The 21,835-nt window shown below is 41.6% G+C and overlaps 1 protein-coding gene across 1 annotated transcript in view; it reads right to left on the bottom strand.

Moving 5' to 3' along the window:
* The window catches only part of PDGFRA (platelet derived growth factor receptor alpha), a 31,875-nt gene extending 15,261 nt beyond the window's left edge, over positions 1 to 16,614 (bottom strand). Inside the window, exons 1-5 of the mRNA XM_069744468.1 lie at positions 16,506 to 16,614; positions 4,374 to 4,437; positions 2,852 to 3,151; positions 2,478 to 2,744; positions 667 to 797 (exon numbers count right to left, since the gene is read on the bottom strand). Of these exons, the coding sequence (XP_069600569.1) occupies positions 667 to 797; positions 2,478 to 2,744; positions 2,852 to 3,151; positions 4,374 to 4,425 (750 nt within the window). The 5' untranslated portion in view covers positions 4,426 to 4,437; positions 16,506 to 16,614. The remainder of the gene's footprint in view (positions 1 to 666; positions 798 to 2,477; positions 2,745 to 2,851; positions 3,152 to 4,373; positions 4,438 to 16,505) is intronic.
* Positions 16,615 to 21,835: the final 5,221 nt, after the last annotated feature.

Genomic DNA, 21,835 nt, shown 5'->3' on the forward strand with positions numbered 1-21,835 from the left:
GACTATCTGCAGTCACCACTAGGAGGAGCTCACTGTACGTAGAAATACTGAGCTAGTACTCCGCTCAACAGAACAGAAGTCATAAAAAATCTCTATGTAACGAGCACCCCCTAGTGGTGTCTGCGGGAAAATAGGAATCAGGGAGCAATATCTATCATTTAACGGGAACCTGTCATGTCAAATAATGCTATTAGCTTGCAGATATGGGGTTAATCTGCAGGTTAATAGTGTTATGACATAGCGCCAGGAGGACATTATCTCTACTCCACTCGGCAGCATTCGGCTGCCAGTCACTGAGGCGGCGCTGGCACCGTTTCAGTTACCTCTCTGTGTATAGGGAGCGACCGCTGTAACTGCGCTCCCATCACTAACTGACAGCCGGCTCTAATGCTGAGCTGCTGTCAGTCAGTGCCGGGGGGGGGGCGCAGTTACAGCCGCCGCTCTCTATACACAGAGCAGTGACTGAAGGAGCAAGCAAGGCTGCTGGGGGGGATAACAGTCATTTCCTCCAAGCAGAGGGGCTCTCAGCGCCGGCGCCACGTGGTGTCCGAATGCTGTTAACCTGTACATTAACCCCATATTTGCAGGTTAATAGCATTATTTTACATGACAGGTTCCCTTTAAGCTCCAGTATGAAGACTCCCCTAACCTTACACCATGACTTACCTGCTGTCCTGGATAGTTCCACTGGAATTCAACAACCTCGTTTTCTAGGACAACACAGGAAATAATGATGGTGTCTCCTGATCTGAACACTGTCTTTGTTGCCTGCATCTCCACACTTAGGTTTTCATTTACTGTAAGAAAACAAGAATAACCTTATACATCAGCAATAAAAAGAGTCAAACTTATGAACATTTCTTCCATTATCTGTAGATTAAAAGCCAAAAAGTGAAGAAAAAGTGGGTAGCAGTGGTTAGCAATGCAGCCTTGCAGTGCTGGAGTCCTGGGTTCAAATCCCACCAAGGACAACATCTTCAAGGAGTTTGTATGTTCTCCCTGTGTTTGCGTGGGTTTCCTCCAGGTTCTCCGGTTTCCTCCCACATTCCAAAGACATACTGATAGGGAATTTAGATTGTGAGCCCCATCGGGGACAGTGATGATAATGTGTGCTGCAGATTATGTTAGCGCTATATAAAAATAAAGATTATTATTATTGAAAGGGTCCAAAACCTAGGAGAAACCTTATCAATTCTCCTCTGGCTTCTATTTTATTATGGAGAACATGAACATCATGGCAAGCTGTACTTTAGTACACGAGAAAAATTGAACACTTTACCCACACAAAATTATTTGTTTTTACATTGTTTACATTATAACAGTGTCTAAGGTTACTTATTTACATTTTGATTACTTACTTCCTACCCTTCATGTCAGAAAAGAGATAAGAAAATCTCCTAAAATTTCACTAGATTCAGCTGTCAGATTTGCTTCAGTCCAAACTGAAACTACCGAAATTGCCATTAAAAGACATCTATCATGCCCTGAAGGTCACACAACACCCCCAAAGTATAATAAAAGAAGGGAAGGGCTAATAATAACTAACATGGCTCCTTACGCCACTTCAGCTCCCCAGTCTTCCTCTTTGGTTTATGGCTCTTTCGACATGGAGGACGGATGACTTGTGTCATCCCTAACTTGACTATGTGAGGTCAATCATTGGCCTCAGCACTGGAAGAATTGAATACTGGAGCGAAGAACCAAGGAGCTGTAGCAGCAGTGAAAGCAGTGTAAGGCTACTTTCACACTTCCGTCTTTTCTCCTCCGTTGCAATCCGTCGTTATGGGCAAAAATCGGATCCTGCAAATATGCTTGCAGGATGCGTTTTTTGCCCATAGACTTGTATTAGCAACGGATGGGCACATGACGCATCCGTCGTGCGACGGATCCGTCGTGTTTTAGCGGACGCAACGCACAAAAAAAACCCTTCAATGTAACTTTTTTTGTGCGACGTGTGCCATTTTTGACCGCGCATGTGCGGCCGAAACTCCCCCCCCTCTTTCCCGCTCATCATAATGGGCAGCGGATGCGTTGTAAAACTGCATCCTCTGCCACGTTGTGCTAAATTTAGCACAACGTCAGTCGGTACGTCGGGCCGACGGTTTGCGATGGCCCCGTACCGACGGAAGTGTGAAAGTAGCCTAAGGAGTCAGGTGAGGCATAGGACAAGAGAGTGTAAAATGGTTTTTATGTAACCCCTTCCTGGACCTCAAAAGTATCCAGCAAAATGGTAACCATGAGAATCAAATTTCAAAAAGGTGGGGTCCTCGAGGACCTGATATTTTGGGGAGATTCCGAGCTAATGCAATTTGTTATGCATCAATTTGCTCATCTCCATGACAGATCATACGATTATAGTCCATATAACTACAAAAATTCCTTTATAGATGGTGAAGGGATGTGGACGGCATATCTACAACTTATTTAGTGGATGGATTTTATGTAAGTGAAAGTAGTTTTGTAGATGCTGTATATACCTTTCCAGGTCTGCACTATGAAGTCTTCGGTGTTGATGAACGTGCCATTGATTGTTGTCTCACAGACATAGGCACCCGATGGGAAAAACCCCAGAAAGCCTTGTTTGCTATCATAGACAGCATTTACAATCTTGTTTTCATCTTTGTTCCTTAAAATCACTTGGACATTGGGATCGGTGATCCTGCAGGCAATAGTCGCAATTTCACCTTCTGGTACTAAAATAAAGTGCTCCAACATGCCAGATCGGACAAACGGCACTGCAGGATCTGTAAAAACACAAGCACATTAGGACATGGCATACTTTCTGTCTGTACCAGGACTGCCCCTTGTACAAATGTAATTCTGTTTTCCTCATTTTGGAGAATAAACCAACCTGGAACATAAACATATAAGTCCGTGCCCTGGTTCTCTTCAGTTTGGACATCAGTATAATAACAGGTGTAGTTTCCAGTATGATGGGCAGAAGCGTTCTTCACTTCTAACACAGACACAAATAAGCCACTGTTGTTTTCCTCACTGTGAATTTCCACATCTTCCGAGACGGGATATTCCCAACTTAATTCACTATCCCCAGAGCACTTTATGGAGAAGGAATCACCCAACCGTATGACTGATACGTTAGTTGCTGTCGTGATTACAGGTAAGGAAAGTTGACCACGGATAAGCCACGGACCTAGAATACAAAGCGACAAATGGCAAGTTTAACCCACATTCAATTTATGGTTAATCCATGGCAAAAGCAAACAAGCTGTAATGTGGCACCCCAGGAGTCCGGGTACCACAGTGGTATTGCCTTCCTCTCGGGGAGGGTGATGCTATGCCTGGAAACGAGGAGGATCCCTTTAACAGGTAACCTGTACAGTCAACATGTTCTGACTCCAGGCCAGAAAGGGGAGCTCTAGACCTGGTTTCAGGGGAATTTCCCTATATATGTTCTGGCTTGAAGGAGGAGTTAGTTTAGTCTGTAGAGTGTGTGAAGGAGGAAGGAGCAGAGGAGAAGTGAGGAGCTACAGGAGAGCTACGACTGAGCTCCCTCTATGCAGAAGCGCAGGAACTGGATACCGGGAGTCCGAGACTGTGTGGACTGTATGCCCACAGCAGAAACCGGAGGGCAGGAGATTGAAAGTTACTTGCCCACAACTACACCCGAAGGCACAGCAACATACAGAGCCCAGAGTCACCGTAAATAGAGACACCTGTGGAAAGGCTCGAGTTGCTGTCATGCGGGTACTGTCCTAGGACTGAGAGAGGACCTTGAGAGAAGCCTCAGGCAGCAAGGGACTATAACACAACGCAGTGTGGAAGGCTCCCAATCCCACCAGGCTAAGGGCATTCCTAATCGTTTCCAGGCTGCCTGGACCTCACCATCACCTGTTACCAGAACCCTGGGCTGTGGCTGTTTACCACCAGTAAAAGGTAAAGAGTGCAACTTTGTGTCCTCTGATTCTTTCTGGCACCACACCATCTACCATCTTTGCCTACTACACCGGGAGCCCTGGGGATCCAGCTTCACCTGTGGGAAGCCATACCATCCCTAGTGGACCCCTTAAAGCAGCGTCGGTCATCCCTGACCGAATACCACAGGTGGCGTTACGAACATTTTTTATTCTAAATAACCCCTTTAAAGACCTTCCCTTTAAACTTGGATGTCCAGGGCCACGGACGGGGTGACCGCCACAGTGACTACCCCTTTAATGACCACCGGACCTGGCCCAAGTACCCCACAGCCCTAGCGGGCATTCGAGTAATATATGACCAATGAATCATAATCACGGCTTAATTTCCTTATGTATAGATGTGGGTGGAGATTAATTATTCTATTTGTATTTGTGCATTGTTAAAATAATGCAGTAAATTTAAAAACTAAGAGACATATAGATATATACAGCACTTACCGACAATTAGGACACATCCCAAAATAAGGGACGTCCTTGTGGCGGATGCCATTATTTTTGGAAACTGCAATTAATGAAAATAGAAAAAAATATTAGTACATGTGATTGCATCGACCTGTAATATATATTAAAAGAGGTTGTCCAAACTTAGGACTGCAGACTTGTGAATAATCACATCGTATGGTGTGAGGATTCTCCAGTGCCAGCGTTGGCAGCCGCAGGTATAAGATTTACATACATGCGGTCACATTCCGACTAGACATGTGCCCAACCTCGCTCAATGTAAGGTAATTGAGCGAGATCGAAAACAGTCTAGTTGGAATGTGGCCGGGAGTATGCAAATCACATGATTCTGATCACATGACCGCCCACTCCCGATGTCAGCACCGGAGCATCCTCACAGGCATGCGATGTGAGGATTCACAAGTCTGCAGTCACACACAATGACTGAATATGTATCCTAAGGCCGGACAACCCCTTTAAAGGTAGTATTCACTGACGACAGATCTTATGGCTCACCATTTGCACCATGTGAAATTCTGGGTTCCATATTGAGTACGTACTGTCTACTATTGTGTATTTATTACTACAGATGTAACAGGATAGCATTCATCAGTCACCAGTAACTATAGCCCTACCTCTTCTATCAAGCGTCTTGTTTCTTAAAGGGAACCTGTTCAACCAGGTATATTGTTCTCTGAAACTGTTTCAGAGAAAATATAGATAGAAGATTCGGGACCTTTAGTCAGAGACGTCACTAGTCAGGTGCCTTGACAGACCGACTTCCCCCAGCGCCGCTCCAGTTGATTGACAAATTTCTCATCGGTCAATCACCTGGAGCGGCACATGGAAAAGCTGTACGGGGCTGTTCGGAACTAATCTCATCTATTACTATGGCCCCTCCAAATTCTAACTATGTTTTCTCTGAAATGCTGGGCATGTTTCAGAGAAGAATATACCTGGTTTCACATGACAGATTCCATTTAAGGCCTAGATCACACAGTTTTTTTAGCATTTGTTTTTGAAAAAATCATCATGCATTTCACAGCATTTTTTGTGGATTTTTTTTTTATTTTTTACATTCACTCAAAAAAAGAAACAGATTTTTTTAAAAAATGCTTCGTATGCTGTTCATTTTTCTGTTTCACCACAGACTTTAAAATAATATTTTAGTATTATTAAAGCAATAAACACCTTAAGGCTATGTACACACTTTAAGTATTTGGTGCAGAAATGTCTGTATCTCGTGGCAGGAAAAACGCAGCAGCAAAACTGCGCACTTTTTTTACATGCATTTTTGGTGCAGATTTTTCCCTACTCCTTAGTATGAGTGAAATCTGCAGCAACAACACTGAAAGAATTGACATCCTGCAGATTTAAATCTGCACCAAATCTGCAAGGAAAAAATAAGCAACGTGTGTATGAGACTCAGGATTCTCATTCACTTTGCTGCCATCAGAAAACCCCTCAGATTGTGACAAATACGCATGAAAAAAACGTGTTAGAAATGCAACATGTGCACACAGCCTAACAGTCAAATCCATCAGTGAGCTGGTCTGACTGCATGGACTGTAACCTTTATACCTTGCTCCTCCTGAATAAGCAGAACTTTGATGTGGTCATAACTAAGCTCAGAAATTATTCTTCAGAAGATGGCTAGTTCTTACGAACTCTGCTATTAGATGAGCTCACTGACTAATTCACATTTAACTACTTTTGCAGTTTGCTATGTACAGTGATGCTTAGAGGCTGCAGAAATTAAATGGCCCACAAATTTAATCAAAAGCTAATGTAAAATTGAGTTTTAGCCAAAAATTAAAAATATATATATTTTTAAGGGAAAATGAAGTAGCAGGATTGGCAATATGGTGGCTCAGTGGTTAGCACTGCAGTTTTGGGTCCTGGGTTCAAATCCCACCAAAGACAACATCTGCAAGGAGTTTTGTATATTCTCCGGGTTTCCACCTATTTCCTCCCACAGTCTGAAGACATACTGATAGGGAAACTGGATTGTGAGCCCCAATGGTGATACTTTCTGTATCGTGCTGTTGAATTAATGGTGCAATATAAGCAATGCATAAATAACTAATATTTTATAACAATTTATCATTAATGCTTATGGAAACACGTAACGTTTACATGCTTGGGTCATCACCCTCCATGTAATGACAGAAAAATGTTTTATTTTAACTTTCCATGGACATGACGAGTGTGACCAAAGGGATGCAGCTAACCAGATTGTATATACTGTATATAGTATAACGAGAAGCATTACTAATATGTGGTCCTGTAGAAGCAGGAGGCCATGCTCTGCTGTCATTTACATAAGGGGGGTCTCAGTCCTGGGGAATCATTGTAGTGCCCTCCTCAGAGGAGAATAAACCTCACACCTTTTAATTTTCAATTTCATATATGTATTTTTTTGTTAATGTGATGCGTTTAGAGAGCAGCTCAACAGTCTCTGTCCATATACTATTTTTCTAAGCCCCTTTTGCACGTCTTGGGAGTATGGGGAGAAATCTGGTAGTGACCTGGAGAGGACATACAATACAAAGTCCCAATAAGATCTTGTGCCACATTGCCCCCCTCTATAACAACAAGTAAAATCAGTCTAAATCAGCCAAAAATAAAAAGATCAAAATCTAAAGTAAGAAATTGTGGTTAACCTACATGGAGTAGTTGCGCCCATGGGGTGAGATAACCTCCCCGACTTCAAAGAAGCCCCATGCTGCTCTGTCTCTCTCTTATCATTTTGGCTGCTCTTTATCAACAAAGCAAAATCCTTTATCTAAAAAAAGCCTGGGCACAACTGATCAGATAAAAAATAATTACTACACTGTAATAATAACATGCAAATCAAGATCTAAAGCAATAATTGTGATACGTTGTCAATGTATCATCCATGTTCCTCCGCCTGCTGCATATACCTCACCCAGCGCAGCGGACCACTACACATGGGGACAATTACAATAGTGACAGCCATTCTTTATACACATGTCTGTTGGCTACTAATCAGATCAATTTGGAAAGTTAAAGGGGTTGTCCACTACTAAAGGCCCCGTCACACATAGCGACGCTTAAGCGATCCCGACAACGATACGACCTGTCAGGGATTGTTGCTGCGTCGCTATGTGGTCGCCGGTGAGATGTCACACAGTGCGATCTCCCCAACGACGCAGCAGCGATGCGGCGAACTGTAGCGACCTGTACAACGATGTCACATGGCAGCTATTTCATGATGATTCAATGGGACATCCTGTCAACGAGGTCGTTGGTAAGGTGTCAAACACAGCGATGTGTGCTACCCAGCGGGACCTCAACGATCAAAAAATGGCCCAGGCCATTCCGACACGACCAGCGATCTCACAGCAGGGGCCTGGTCGCTACTGCGTGTCACACATAGCGAGATCGCTACTGAGATCGCTGTTGCGTCACAAAACTTGTGACTCAGCAGCGATCTCGCTATGTGAGACGGGGGCTTAAGACAACTTCTTGAACTAAATGTTTGGCCCTGATAAAATGAATTAAAAAAAAAAAACCTATACTCACCTCCCGTGCCCGCGTCATTCCAGCATTGATGGCACTCACAGTCCTGGAGCTCACGGCGACATGTCAATAACACACACCAGAGCTCCAGGACCACGAGTGCCAACATCGCTGGAACTGTGCCAGCACGGGAGGGGAGTATAGTTTTTTTATTTTATCAGTGTCAAGCATTTAGTTCAAGAAGGTGATGTCCTAGTAATGGACAACCACTTTAAGCCACATTTGCACGTTGAGTATTTGGTCAGTATTTTACCTCAGTATTTGTAAGCCAAAACCAGGAGTGGGTGATAAATACAGAAGTGGTGACTAGTGATGAGCGAATATACTCGTTAATCGAGATTTCTCGAGCACGTTCGGGTGGCCTTCGAGTATTTTTTAGTGCTCGGAGATTTAGTTTTCATCGCCTCGGATGAATGATTTACATCTGTTAGCCAGCTTGATTACATGTGGGGATTCCCTGGCAACAAGGCAACCCCCACATGTACTTATGCTGGCTAACAGATGTAAATCATTCAGCTGAGGCGATGAAAATTAAATCTCCGAGCACTAAAAAATACTCGGAGGACACCCAAGCATTATCAGGAAATCTCGAGTAACGAGTATATTTGCTCATCACTAGTGGTGACGTATTTCTATTATACTTTTCCTCTGATTGTTACACTCCTGGTTTTAACTTACAAATACTGAGGTAAAATACTGACCAAATACTGAACATATGAATTAGGCCCTAAGTGACAGTATTTCTTTGCCTCCACTTTACTAAAAAATTGAATTGATCGTTGACTACAAAAGAAATACACAACCGTTTTTTAGGCCACGTTCACACATTCAGTATTTTGTCAGTATTTCTAAGCCAAAACCAGGACTGGGTGACAAATACAGAAGTGGTGACGTGTTTCTATTATACTTTTCCTCTGACTGTTCCACTCATGGTTTTCGCTTATAAATTCTGAGGTAAAATACTGACCAAATACTGAACGTGCGAATGTGGCCTAACACATACATTCAGCATCAAATTTCAACTATGTATATTACTTGTATATAGTTTTCTTCTTGAACCACAATACAACTCATGGAGGCCTCAATGGAGGAAAAGCAGCTGTCATCATATGATTAACTTTGCAATATACTACTCTCAAAATGTCATCTGCATGTACACTATACCTATGTAATACATGCAGTCCACGGTGATGTACTAGACATTTATTTTTTTCTCTGTTAAATATCCTAAAATGAACCACCGTGAGAAGATTACTTTGTACGATGTATATTCTAAAGCTTTTATACCCTGGGCACGGACCTTGGAGGAAAAAAATGTCATGGAAAACTTTGTAAAGTCGACTGCAGCTGTCCTCACACTAACCACTAGAGGTCACTGTTAACACACATGATAATACAGATGTTCCAGTGCTGGATGCCAGTCAGTGTCTCACCAGGGCGCAGCGCCAACCGAGTCTACTGCTCCCTTATTCTAAAACTACTGGATTGTGCCACTTTCAAATATAACGCCATGTGCTGAGTGAATGAATCCATTAAAAAGAGCATAGTGTAATTATGATGTAAATATAACGGGGTGAAATATTATTACAGATTCATTTATTGTATTCCTATATGATAGGCGCCTATAGGACATCATAAATTTAGAAGGAATTTTTGTAGCTGCTGCACTGCTTGCATCAAGTTACAGGTGCTATAGCCAAACTACCGTATGTAATTATTTTCTGTACATATAAGCAGAGCATAATAAACAATAAATAAATATATAAGCATCCTTTCAACGCAAGCCAATATATTATATAACGAGTCATTTATCATTATGTTTGTACTGAGCGTAAAATATAGACTGGTTTTATATTTCATTATTTAAAACTTCAGGGACCGATGCAAAATATGGAGACTGTTCACACCGCAATCGTTTCCGTTAATAATAATAATTTTTATTTATATAGCTCCAACATATTCCGCAGCACTTTACAAGGAGGCTCCGTTCAGCATTTTTTGCACTATGCGGAATACAGATCTGTTGCAAGTAAAAAAAGAGGAAAGTCCCCCAGAAAATTGTCTGATTTTCGACATGTGTTTGTTTCTTTAGCAGAAAAAGAAAATCAATCCGCATTGGAAAAAAGAAAACAAAAATGTTTTAAAAAAAAATCTAAATGGAATCTCTGCACTGGGGTTTTTAGCATTGTAGCAACAATATATTAAAGAAAAAAACATGAATGTGAAATCCATTTTTAGAAAAAAAAAAACATAAATCCAAGACTACAATGGTTTTCTATGACAGAATCAATCTCACTATTACATTTTAGTAAGCAGTTTGGACATTTCTGTTATCCCAGGGCCGACATTGGGGGATTATATTTGTGTTTTATTGATGTTTTACCACCTAAAAATGGAAGCAGAGGCACACTTCTATTATTTAGTTCAGAGCTGTGTGCCCAGAATAATCTATTTTATGCCATATTTGTGCTTTATGTTTTTATATATTTCCCGACGTTTGCCGTTTACTCAAACTGTAAATAAAATCCCTAAAAAATATGTAATTATGCAATTAGCGGTGGTAACTATGAAATCGGATGCACCTTTCAATATGGGTAATGCATGAGTATACCGACATATGCCAGACGGATATATGCCCAATCACCAATGATAGTGGTAGTGTAGGGAGAGTTTAGATATAACATGGGATATATGGACAGATACATGGTGGTAATGATTAGCGGTCACCACTCACGACATCTATTTTAGGTTGGGTTTAGACGAGCATATGGAAATCATCCAGAAAAAAAAAAATAATGATTTTTCATCCATATATCTATATGCCATCAGTATGTCATCCTTGTGTCCATTTTTACAGATGTCATCCATTAAAAGTTTAAATCCTGTTTTCTATGGTATTAATTGCAATGGATCTGTAAAAAACGGATACCATACGGATGGTGTCCATATATATCTAGCATTTTTTTTTTTTAAACACACCGAGTGTATTGGACAAGTCTGATTGGTAAAGTGGAACAAATTTGTGCAAAAAAATAAAAAATGGTACGAGTGTCGTCAGTGTTTGGATGGCGGTTTTCTAAATGTTTGGTCCGGGTCAGTTTTCACCATCAGCGTTTCATCAGTGATTTTCATATATGAAAAAATAAAAGAATTGCAAATCTTTTCCTACACATTAAATTACAGGCAGCGCGCAGACTCTGCACTGATGGCGTCCGTGCGCCCTCCATGACTTTCACAGACTTGTAATGACACTTCTCATCCGTGATGCTGGTAAAAAAAACAGATCTCCATGACTTCTGCAGGGACATCTGTCTGCAATATTCACTGACTTATAAACAGCCCCATAGGGTATAATGGTTCAAGTATAAAAATCAGACGAGTGCAATGCGTTGTTTTGATGGATAGCACTCGTCCCCCATGTTATTCAATGAGGCCGTACATGTCGCAGCATGCGCGATCTACCTCCGATTCTCGGATCGCACTCGACCATTCAAGTCTATGGGTACGTGGGGCATCCGAGTGGGGTCCGATTTTCATGAACTTACTGAATGGAGAAGGTGGAGACACTTTTTTTTTTTTCCACACTAGTCTGATCAGAGTATGATTAGCATAATTGGCCCAATTTTCTTGGCTGAGAAAACCGGTCATGTGACCCTAACCGAAAAGGTATGTGATGAATCCCTGAAAATCACAGATGGTGCACACTCAAAGCACAGATGTCTGAACTACCTTGACTACATGATTGGCTGGCGTTGGTCCCTGCGCTCTCCGTACGCTGTGACTTTTGTATACGGAGAGAACACACAGACACTCCTGATAAAGCTACATATAGAAATCTGCAGATTTACAGAATACTGAAAAGAATTGATGCAATCTGATACGTTTCCCATCAGTTTGATTAATTGGACGAAAAGCCAAACATCCACTTGAAGCCAATTTTACACGTGTAACGGTTGTATCCTTAATTTATGAACACCATGGAAAAAAAAAAAAAAAAAGGATTTGACCCCAAATCAGAACTTAACGGTCACCTGGGACTTGCGGCTACAAAATAAATGGATTGAGCAGAGGCAGTAAAGAACTGGACATTGTCCTGCTGCTTGAAGCTTCTCCCAGCTGAGAAAACATGAGGAATCCGGATTCATTCTCCAGGTGTCTGTTTACTGCCAGGCTGCTCTGAGCTGAAGTCAGCGGACCCCTAATAAATCAGGTCAGCGCCATGTAACGATTTCAGGTTCCCACTTTAATTAATAATAATTATTATTTCTATAGCGCCAACATATTCCCCCAAAACAACGTAGAGGTGACATGTACAGATAATAAAGACATTAGCGTAAGGCTGTATTCACACATCAGTATTTGTATCCCAAAACCAGGAGTGTCTCCAAAACGCAGAGCAGGTGTCAATATTTCAATTATAATTTTTCTCTTTAAGTTATAATTCTGGTTTTGGCATACAAACAGGGATGCAAAATACTGAGGGGTGAATAAGCCCTTAGGCCAGTCTCACGCGTCCAGATAATTCCGGTACCGGAGTTATCCGTGTCCGTGTGCTCACGTAGGCCATCCGTGTGGGATCCCTGTGATGTCCGTTAGTATGTTTTTAGGGTCCGTGTGCTGTACGTGTGTCCGTGTAGTGCAACAATTTTTACAATTTTAACCCTATGACAGGAAAAACGCACACGGATGGCACACGGACAGCATCCGTGTGCGGTACGTGTTTACACGGACCCATTGACTTTAATGGGTCCGTGTGATCCGTGCGCTCCCACGAACACTGACACGTCTCCGTGTTTTTCAAACGGGCACACGGTCCGTGAAAACACGCTGACATGTGCAGAGACACGTTGATTTTAATGTGTCTACGTGAGTCAGTGTCTCCGGCACGTGAGGAAACTGTCACCTCACGTACCGGAGCCACTGACGTGTGAAACCGGCCTAACATATAGTTCAACAGGTACCAAATGTGTGAGGGTCCTGAGCCCAAGCTTCCAACCCAAGAATTATTAGATTTTTGTAAATTACTCACTTGGGAATGCTACAAAATACCCTACAAGAACCATTACTATAGAATGAATAAAAGGGCACAAAAACAAAAAACCTGTAGCAACAAGTAGAAATAAGTGTTTGGAATAAATTGAAAAATATGGAAAAATGTATAAGTAAATAAAAACAATTACATATAAAATAAGATAATATTTATAAAATGTCACATAAACCATATATAATATCTTCAGATGATATAAATAAATCCTAGTAATAGGTGACTATAATACATATGTAAAAACAACGGAAAATAGAATTAAAAAAATAAATAAAAACTACCTGCTGTGCAAAGAAGGTAAACTTCACCTTCATGACCACTAGGTGGCGGCATAACCCTGCGTAAGATGCTATCAGCAGGGTGTTAAAGTTAGCGCAGAGTTCTCTCCAGGGAACTTTTGTGCTCTGGCTCCAGTGTTATCCAGCACATCCGCCAGGCACCACCCTGACTTATAGCTGTGCCTCACTTTATCATTGTGTTAGCTGCCCACACAACTGTGTTGGGTAATTTGTTTTTCTTATTCACCCCCCCTCTCTCAAGAACTACTGTATATCTCAACTGGAGCCAAAATGTCCATCATTATCCATTTCATTCAATTGTTCTTATAGTTATTACCAACAAGGTATAACAAAAAAAAAGCTAAATAAATAAACTAAGTTGAGAATGTTACCCGCTGTTCTGTAGAATAGGTAATTTCCTGGAATAAAATGTTCCAAACACCTTGGACTATAAACAAGAACTATTCCCCACCTCCCTTTCTGGAGTACCCAAAATGTAAGTAGAGCCAGTCCAGGCGCAGGCATCCCCCTCCCCCTCCGCAGTGTGGCACATCTGGAAGCAGGGGGAGTAAATTGGACCCTCTCATAATGTTTTCCATACCCCAGATCTGGCGTCTCCTTCTAGATCAGTCTGCTGCAATGTCCAGAGCCAACTTTAATGCCATCAATTTGTTTACGCACAGAAGTTTCCATCAGCGACACCCCAAAAAGTTTCCCCAAAAACATCTAATATTGTAGTGATTTTATGGATTGCACCAGTTCAGGATTATTATTATTATCAGTGGCCATATAAATCCTATTTCACCCTGATACAATCATATGTAAGTATTGTATTATCCCTGCCAGAAAAAAATACTGAATAAACTGATTTCCCTGCCTTTCATCCATCATCTTCCATCATCCTCATGGTTCTAAATGACTCCATATTTAATGTTATCCAAAATCTGAGTACTCCATTCTACCCCTCTCCGCCAAAAAGGTAGATAATGAAACCAGTTGTTCCAGTATTTCTGGTCCCATTTTACTTCTTTCTATAAATTTGCTAGATGTAGTCCAATATCAGCCAATTATTGTGACTTAATAGGGACCACCCAAATAAATTAGGGTCTTATCCATCTCATCTAATTCCATCCCCAGTGTCTGGGCACAATACACATATCCAGATGGAGCAGAGCTTAATTTGTTTCACATAGTATGTGATGGGTGAAAAGTCACTTATGGTAATGTTACTTATGGTAATGCGGCATTGTCATGTAAAACTGGAGCAAATGCAGGGGGATGTGATAAACTCAGCTCTCCTACAACTCTGCACAGGCAGCACAGCAATGTATAGATCTGGAGGAAGAGGTGTGAATGGCAGCAGTGTCCTGCTGCTCACAGTCCCATAAGAGGGCTCAGCTGAAGACAGATGTTCTGTTTCTTGTTGGAACCTTTATATAGAACTCAAGGAGGCTCCTAAAATGTTCTTATCTTATCTATCCCTCTTCTCTGGGAGTAATGGAATAGACAGGGTAGCTCTAGATTAGGCTGAGAATAGATGTAGGTAATAGGAGTCACCAAAGTGATGACAACATGACATCTATGGACTTTTCTTCCAGGGAAAGTTTTGGGTCTTCAGCCTAGAAGATACATCATTGACCATTACCAACCCCCAAACAAATCTCCATAATAAGCTTTGAAGACTAGTTATTAACAGTGCATTATAATCTTTATTTTCTCTTAAAAGGACAATATTCTGGATCCACCAACTTTCCAAGTTCTTAGCTCTGGTGGACTTTACATGAAATATCACAGTGTTAGGCTGCCGTCACACTAGCAGTATTTGGTCAGTATTTTACATCAGTATTTGTAAGCCAAAACCAGAAGTGGAACAATTAGAGGAAAAGTATAACAGAGACCTATGCACCACTTCTGTATTTATCACACGCTCCTGGTTTTGGCTTACAAATACTGAGGTAAAATACTGACCAAATACTCAACGTGTGATGGCAGCCTTACTTGGATGTTGACCTACAGAAGGAGCATCCAACAATGTTCTGCATAGCGTACACCAGCCAACTAGCCTGGCCCATTTCTATAGGGTTCCTGCCAAACCGAGCACAATTGTAAAAGCCTGATCCATTGGTAAACCTTCCCCACAGATCAGCCACCTCATTACTGCTTGCATGTAAACTGCCATCCTCCACCATTGCATAGGATTAATGATCTCCAGGATAAAAGGAGATGGCAACCAAAGATTCCCAATGTGGACAAAAAAATGGAGGTTGTAGTTAACGGCTTCTGGTGGGATCTGAAAATACCATACATGCACCAGATAATTCCTTTCAAGTCCTCTAATTGTTGTAAAAAGAATAAACATGGCAAGAAGATGCAAACAAATGGTGGTTGGAGACCACAAAGTACAAGGGCGCAAAGAAGAAAAGTCACAATCATTGGGAGGAGATCTGGATGGAAACTTTACAAAAGGAATATCTTTCCATGGTGAAGCAGAATGGAACAGTCTTACCTTAGGTCTTTGATGGGAGATCACCACAGAATCCCATAAGGCTGCTATGTCCCCTAATAGTTGGTGCTTTCCCTGATGTATGGTTTACAAGAGATATTAAGAAAAAGTTGGGAACAATCCTCAAAATACTAAAAAAAAATAAAGTTTGCAATCCAGTTCTGAATTCCAGAAATCCACGTTCCAAAAACTATGCATGGAGCATTCCCTTCACAATGTGGTTATCATTAGCCGCAAATCGCTTATGCCCCAAAGTAGAATGTGCATGCAAGCCTTAAAGAAGAACCATCCACAGGACCCCCAGGCAGATGTAGTCCTTCCTGAGACCTTCACCAGCATGAAATCATCTTCTTAGCTCCAGCAAGGCAATTGCTCATCATTGTACATCCAGAGGATCCTAGTAAGATGATATCCTTGCACAGTAGACTTTCTGTAGGCATCTCAGCAGCATCAGCCATCAGCCATTCCAAGTAGCAGATCCAAAGTTAGACTGAAAAAAAAGCCTTTTTCTGGTCCTTTGTGTCTTAAACTTTCCACTTGGTAAAGGGGCAAGGAGGTTAACCCATTGTTCTACCTAATGTCAGAACCTCAGAAGGTTAACAACTTAGCTATAAAGCTGTAGGTCAATTATAAGGTTCCAAGCTAACAACCCCTGGAGTGAATTGTGTCATGTCTAGGAAATGTATGACTGCAGAAGAGAAATAGCTTTCATGCAAACTGTATGATTAGAATGTGTGCAGATTTATAAAAAGCTACCTTACCTTTTCAGTATATGATGTATGTCAATATGAAATCTACTGGGCATAAAATAAGTATAATCCCGAGAATCCTGTGGATCACCTTCCTCTAGATTGCACTGTAATAGACTGGAGTTTAGAGTCTTGCAATTGATCCAATGCTATAGCCCATCCTTCAAAAAAAAAAAAAAAAAAATCATCCTGAGAGATGTCAGAAAAGCAAGACCTCCTCTTTATACAAAAAAGTTACTCCCCCTGTAGACTAGCTGACTTTCCTACACAAACACGTCCCTTTACAAAAAGCCTTGCTATAAACAAGCTGCTCTTAGTACTATGTGGATGGAGGGGCTTTACCATAAACAATGGCGGTGCGGCCCCCGCAAAGGGTTAAAACTCAATCTTGTTACTTTTTGTAGTATGTGATGATAAGGTATAGCAAAAAAAAATGATGGAAAAGAAAAAAAAAAAGTCTATAAAAACTGATAACTATTTAGGCTATTTTCACACTAGCAGTATTTGGTCAGTATTTTACATCAGTATTCCTCAGCCAAAATCATGAGAGGAACAATCCGAGGAAAATTATAATAGAAACATATGCACCACTTCTAGATTTATCACCCGTTCTTGGTTTTGGCTACAAATACTGATGTAAAATACTGACCACATACCAAACATGTGAACGTGGCCTTGCATTTATGATCGAAGTGAGTCTATTAGGCCACGTTCACACGCTCAGTATTTGGTCAGTATTTTACATCAGTATTTGTGATAAATACAGAAGTGGTGCATATGTTTCTATTATACTTTTCCTCGGATTGTTCCACTCCTGGTTTTGATACGGATTTAAAATACTGACCAAATACTGAACGTATGAACGTGGCCTTACAACTCCTATCAGTGGCATCACTTACAGCTCCAATGCTGCCCCAAATTATTGCAAGTCTCTAAGTCTTTTTTTTTTTTTTTATCGAAATGGGCTTTTGGGTCCCTCAAGGCTCCAGGGCCAAGGTGCGATTCCAGCCCTTCACTAATTATCGTTACGACCCTGATTCCAATCACTATGAAGAATTGCATTTACTGCAGCTGAAGCACAAAACCCATCAGTCTGAAATCTGAATGCAAACCCAACGTTCCTGTTTCGATAGGCAGGGGGCGCTATTGCTCCAACATTGTGAAAGTACAAGCAGAATAAGAATAATTGTAAACATGTGTTTCAAAAAAATCAGTCAAGTTTGGACGCAGCATTTTAATACATGATGTTGGATGTAACCTGTAAGCCATAAAAAAAGGTTTCAGACCCATAGTGGAGCTCTGTGCATAATATCACCTACCTATGGGATGGTGTTGTGGAGTTGCATTTCTTGTATACATAATATTTTATTGTTTTAATTTTTTTTTTGCATTATGCAAACTTCTGGACTTCCGGGAGAATGATATTATTATAAGCATACATAATATAATGAATTAAGTGAACAATTGATGTGCTGAATATATATATTTAGTTTTTCCTAGATGGCCAGCATATCGCCTCCAGCTTTTTTTTTTTTTGCTTACTCCCCGCTAATATATCTTCGGCTTGGGTGACTGCAGAAACACGCTATTGCTTCCATATGCTTTTTCAGGAAATCATTGGAGGCTAATGTATGAGTAGATTTCACTTTGGAATGCTAACAGGATACCGTACTCTTTCTAAACAATGTGCATGAACGTGGCACTGCGGCTTGTGTGAACGGGGCATTACTAGATACTGGAGAAAGGCTGTCATTTAACTGTTTAGTAATTATCAGTGACTGCGGAAAACCCACAGATAATACTTAATGATGCAGAAATAGTTGCCATGGGTTAATCTATACTTTGTGTCCTCTCATCCTGATTTATTCATGCACACAATGTTGTGGTCCACATGCTAATGTCAGTATCACCAACGTGTGAATTGGTACAAGAAGAAAAAATAATGTCAATGTGGCCTCACTCCCAGCTCAGATAAGAAAAAAATCACACATGGATGATGAGAATTAGGCCGGGATCACGCATGCGAGAAATATGTCACGCATGATAATACCCGGCATTGCCACCGTCACTCAGGAGCGGAGCGTGCGGCTCCATGTATTGCTATGTGGCCGACACTCCGCTCCTGAGTCACGGCGGCAATGCCGGGTATTACCATGCGAGACTCGGACGTATTTCTCGCATGTGTGATCCCGGCCTTAAGTTGATTCTTTTTTCCTAACACATTTTGGGATGTGTACCCCTTCTTCAGACTTACTATGTTGTGCCAGTTCCGAGCTTGGTGTTCTTACAAGTGAGAACCGAGTGCAGTCTCTTGCAGCAGAAGTTATCTTTAGCGATGAGCGACCATGCTCGGGTAAGGTGTCCTAATCGAGTATTTTTGGCGTGCTCAAAAAATAATGCCCAAGTCGCAGCGGCGGCGGCAGTGCCAGGTATTGAGGCAAGATACTCGCGAGAATTTCTCAAATTGCAGTTGCAAGCGGGACAACAGCCTAATTCTAACTACGTCTTGCAGAATTCAACAACCCACGTTGATCATGTTTTCAAAACAACCTTATACAGAGATGTGAGAGAAATCATCTCTTATGATATTTTGATTCCTTGTGAGATATTACATAAAGTATTATGTAAAAAGAGCCAACCCCATAAGTACATGGACCTTTGAGCAATAGATCTGCAATGAGACTGTCTTTTGTACCATGTGTTTGACAAATGTACGGCATGCTTTTAGGGTAGAGTCACACAACCGTTTTCTCCACATCCAAGAAAACCGGTCTGATTATTTTGATCAGAGTTTGATCAGAGGGGCATCAGTTTTTCTTGGAAATGGAGAGAAAAAAAAATTCTCCACTCTCTCAATCCTGTCAGTCTGCAAAAATCAGACTACACTTGGACGTCATCCTAGTACTATCTGATTTTTTTGACAAACTCATTGACTTGCATTGCCAATTAATGATCTGACACTCAAATCAAGGACATGTCTCTAATCTTTTCCGTGGACCACTAGGTCCGAGGTAAAATCAGACATGTGCACAGCCACATAGAATATCATAGGTACAGGCTCTATCCATTAAAACCACGCATAGCACTCTTACGAGGAAGTTGATCATGTGCATGAGCCCTTTCCAAGATCAACATTGGTGGCTCATACTCATCTGCATGAAAAAACAGTGCAAAACAATAAAAGGATTGGATTTTGCTCTGGCTAAAGTTATTCAATGATTCCCTGCTCATTTGCAATTTGTTTTCTCAGCTCAGATTAGCCTGAGAAAAAAAATCGCAATGTGCTGTGATTGGCCACGTATATCAGAAGAGACTCACCATTTCACGTCAATGGTTGCGAGAAAAAAAAATTGCATGGCACACCAACCATGCTTGTGCCGCACATCTCCTAGAAAACCTGACATTTCATCAGCTGAGTGTAATAAATTCACTGTGACCTGTCAGAACAGAGTAGAATAGATATACAGTACACATAGAATAAATAGATAGAAAAATGTCAGCGACATATATATAGTGTGTGTGTAGTTTAATGTTCATGTATTTAGCTAATAGTTTAATAATTAAAAAAAAAATGGTATGGGGCCCCCCCAAATTTTAATAACCAGCAGAGGTAAAGCCGATAGCGGGGGGCAGATGTTTATAGCCTGGGAAGGGGGTAATTAACATGGAGCTTCTCAGCTTATTAATATCAGCAAACAGCTGTTTACTTAGCCTTTACTGGTTATTAAAATGGGAGACCCCACCAAAAAAAGACGTGGGGCCCACCTTTAATTAATAAATAGCAAAAGCTAGGCAGACAGCTTTGGGCTGATATTAATAGGCTAGGATATTATCTCTTAGCCACCCCAGAAATGGCGCATCCATAAGATTGTAAGAGTTTTTATTTTAAATAAAGGACTCAAGCTGTGTATTTTTACAATTTGACTATGGGGTTAGTAATGGGGGCGTCTTATAGATACCTCTCCATTACTAACCACTGGGTTTGATGTCAGCTGCTAATACAAAAATGACTTCATCACCAATACTATTACCCCACTTGCCCCTGCACCAGGAAAAGTGGGAAGAGTGGAGGCTAAGAGCCAGAATTGGCGAATCTTATGAATGCGCTATTTCTGAGGTGGCTGAGAGCTGATGTTTTTAGTCTCGGATGGGGCCAATATCCATGGCTCCTTCCTAGCCTATTAATATCAGCCTGCAGCTGTCTGCATAGCTTTTGCTGGTTATGAATTATGGGGGCCCTTTGTCTTTTTTGAGGGGTAGGGTCCCCCTTTTTATTAGCAGTGAAGGCTAAGTACCGTATAAACTCGAGTATAAGCCACCCCGAGTATAAGCCAAGGCACCTAATTTTGCCACAGAAAACTGGGTAAGCTTATTGACTCGAGTATAAGCCGGGTATGTATTGTCCCCTCATCCCTGTCCTGCTATGTGTGGCTCCCTTATCCTGTCCTGCTCCGTGTGGCTCCCCTTGTTGTATGCATGACTCCTCCGGTCCCCTTGTGTGCATGGGTCCCCCATCCCATCTTGTATGCATGGCTCGACTCCCCCCATACCATCATTGTATGCATAGCTAGGCTCCCCATCCCATCCTTGCATGAATGGCTGGGCTGCCCTATCCCATCCTTGTATGCATGGCTCGGCTCAGCTCGGCTCCCCCGTCCTCCCCGTCATACTCCCTCTCCTCACGCCATCGCTGTACGTCCCTGCATCTCTGTTGTCCTGATGCGGCAGCTCTTCCTGTGCTGAGCGGTCACGTGGTACTGCTCATTAAGGTAATGAATATGTGCTCCACGCCTATGGGAGTAGATACGCGTGCATATTCATTACCTTAATGAGCGGTAGCACATCAGCGGTAGCACGTGACCGCATAGCAGAGGAAGCGCTTCCGCACTGGGATGATGGAGTTGCAGGGACGTTCAGCTACGGCGCAAGGAGGGTGAGTATGATGTCATAGCTGCCAGCTCCTGCTGCTGCTCCACCGCTCCCCTCCCCCTCCCCGCTGGCTTTATGGACAATGACTCATGTATAAACCAAGGGGGGGATCGTTTTCAGCACAAAAAAAGTGCTGAAAATCTTGGCTTATACATGAGTATATACAGTATATACTTGTGAGCTGATATTAATAGCCTGGGAAGCTCTGTGTTTTTTACTCCCTTCCCAGGCTATAAACATCTGCCTCAGCTGTCGGCTTTCCCTCAGCTGGCTATTAAAATTTCAGGGAGAACCTACACTATTTTTTCTTTTCACAATTCATTTATAACTTAAATACATGTACAATAAGATACACACGCAAAGCAATGATTATATATCTCATTGACATATTTCAACCTATGTATGCATGTATG

Source organism: Ranitomeya imitator, chromosome 1 (assembly GCF_032444005.1).
Source record: "Ranitomeya imitator isolate aRanImi1 chromosome 1, aRanImi1.pri, whole genome shotgun sequence".
Taxonomy (NCBI): Eukaryota; Metazoa; Chordata; class Amphibia; order Anura; family Dendrobatidae; genus Ranitomeya; species Ranitomeya imitator.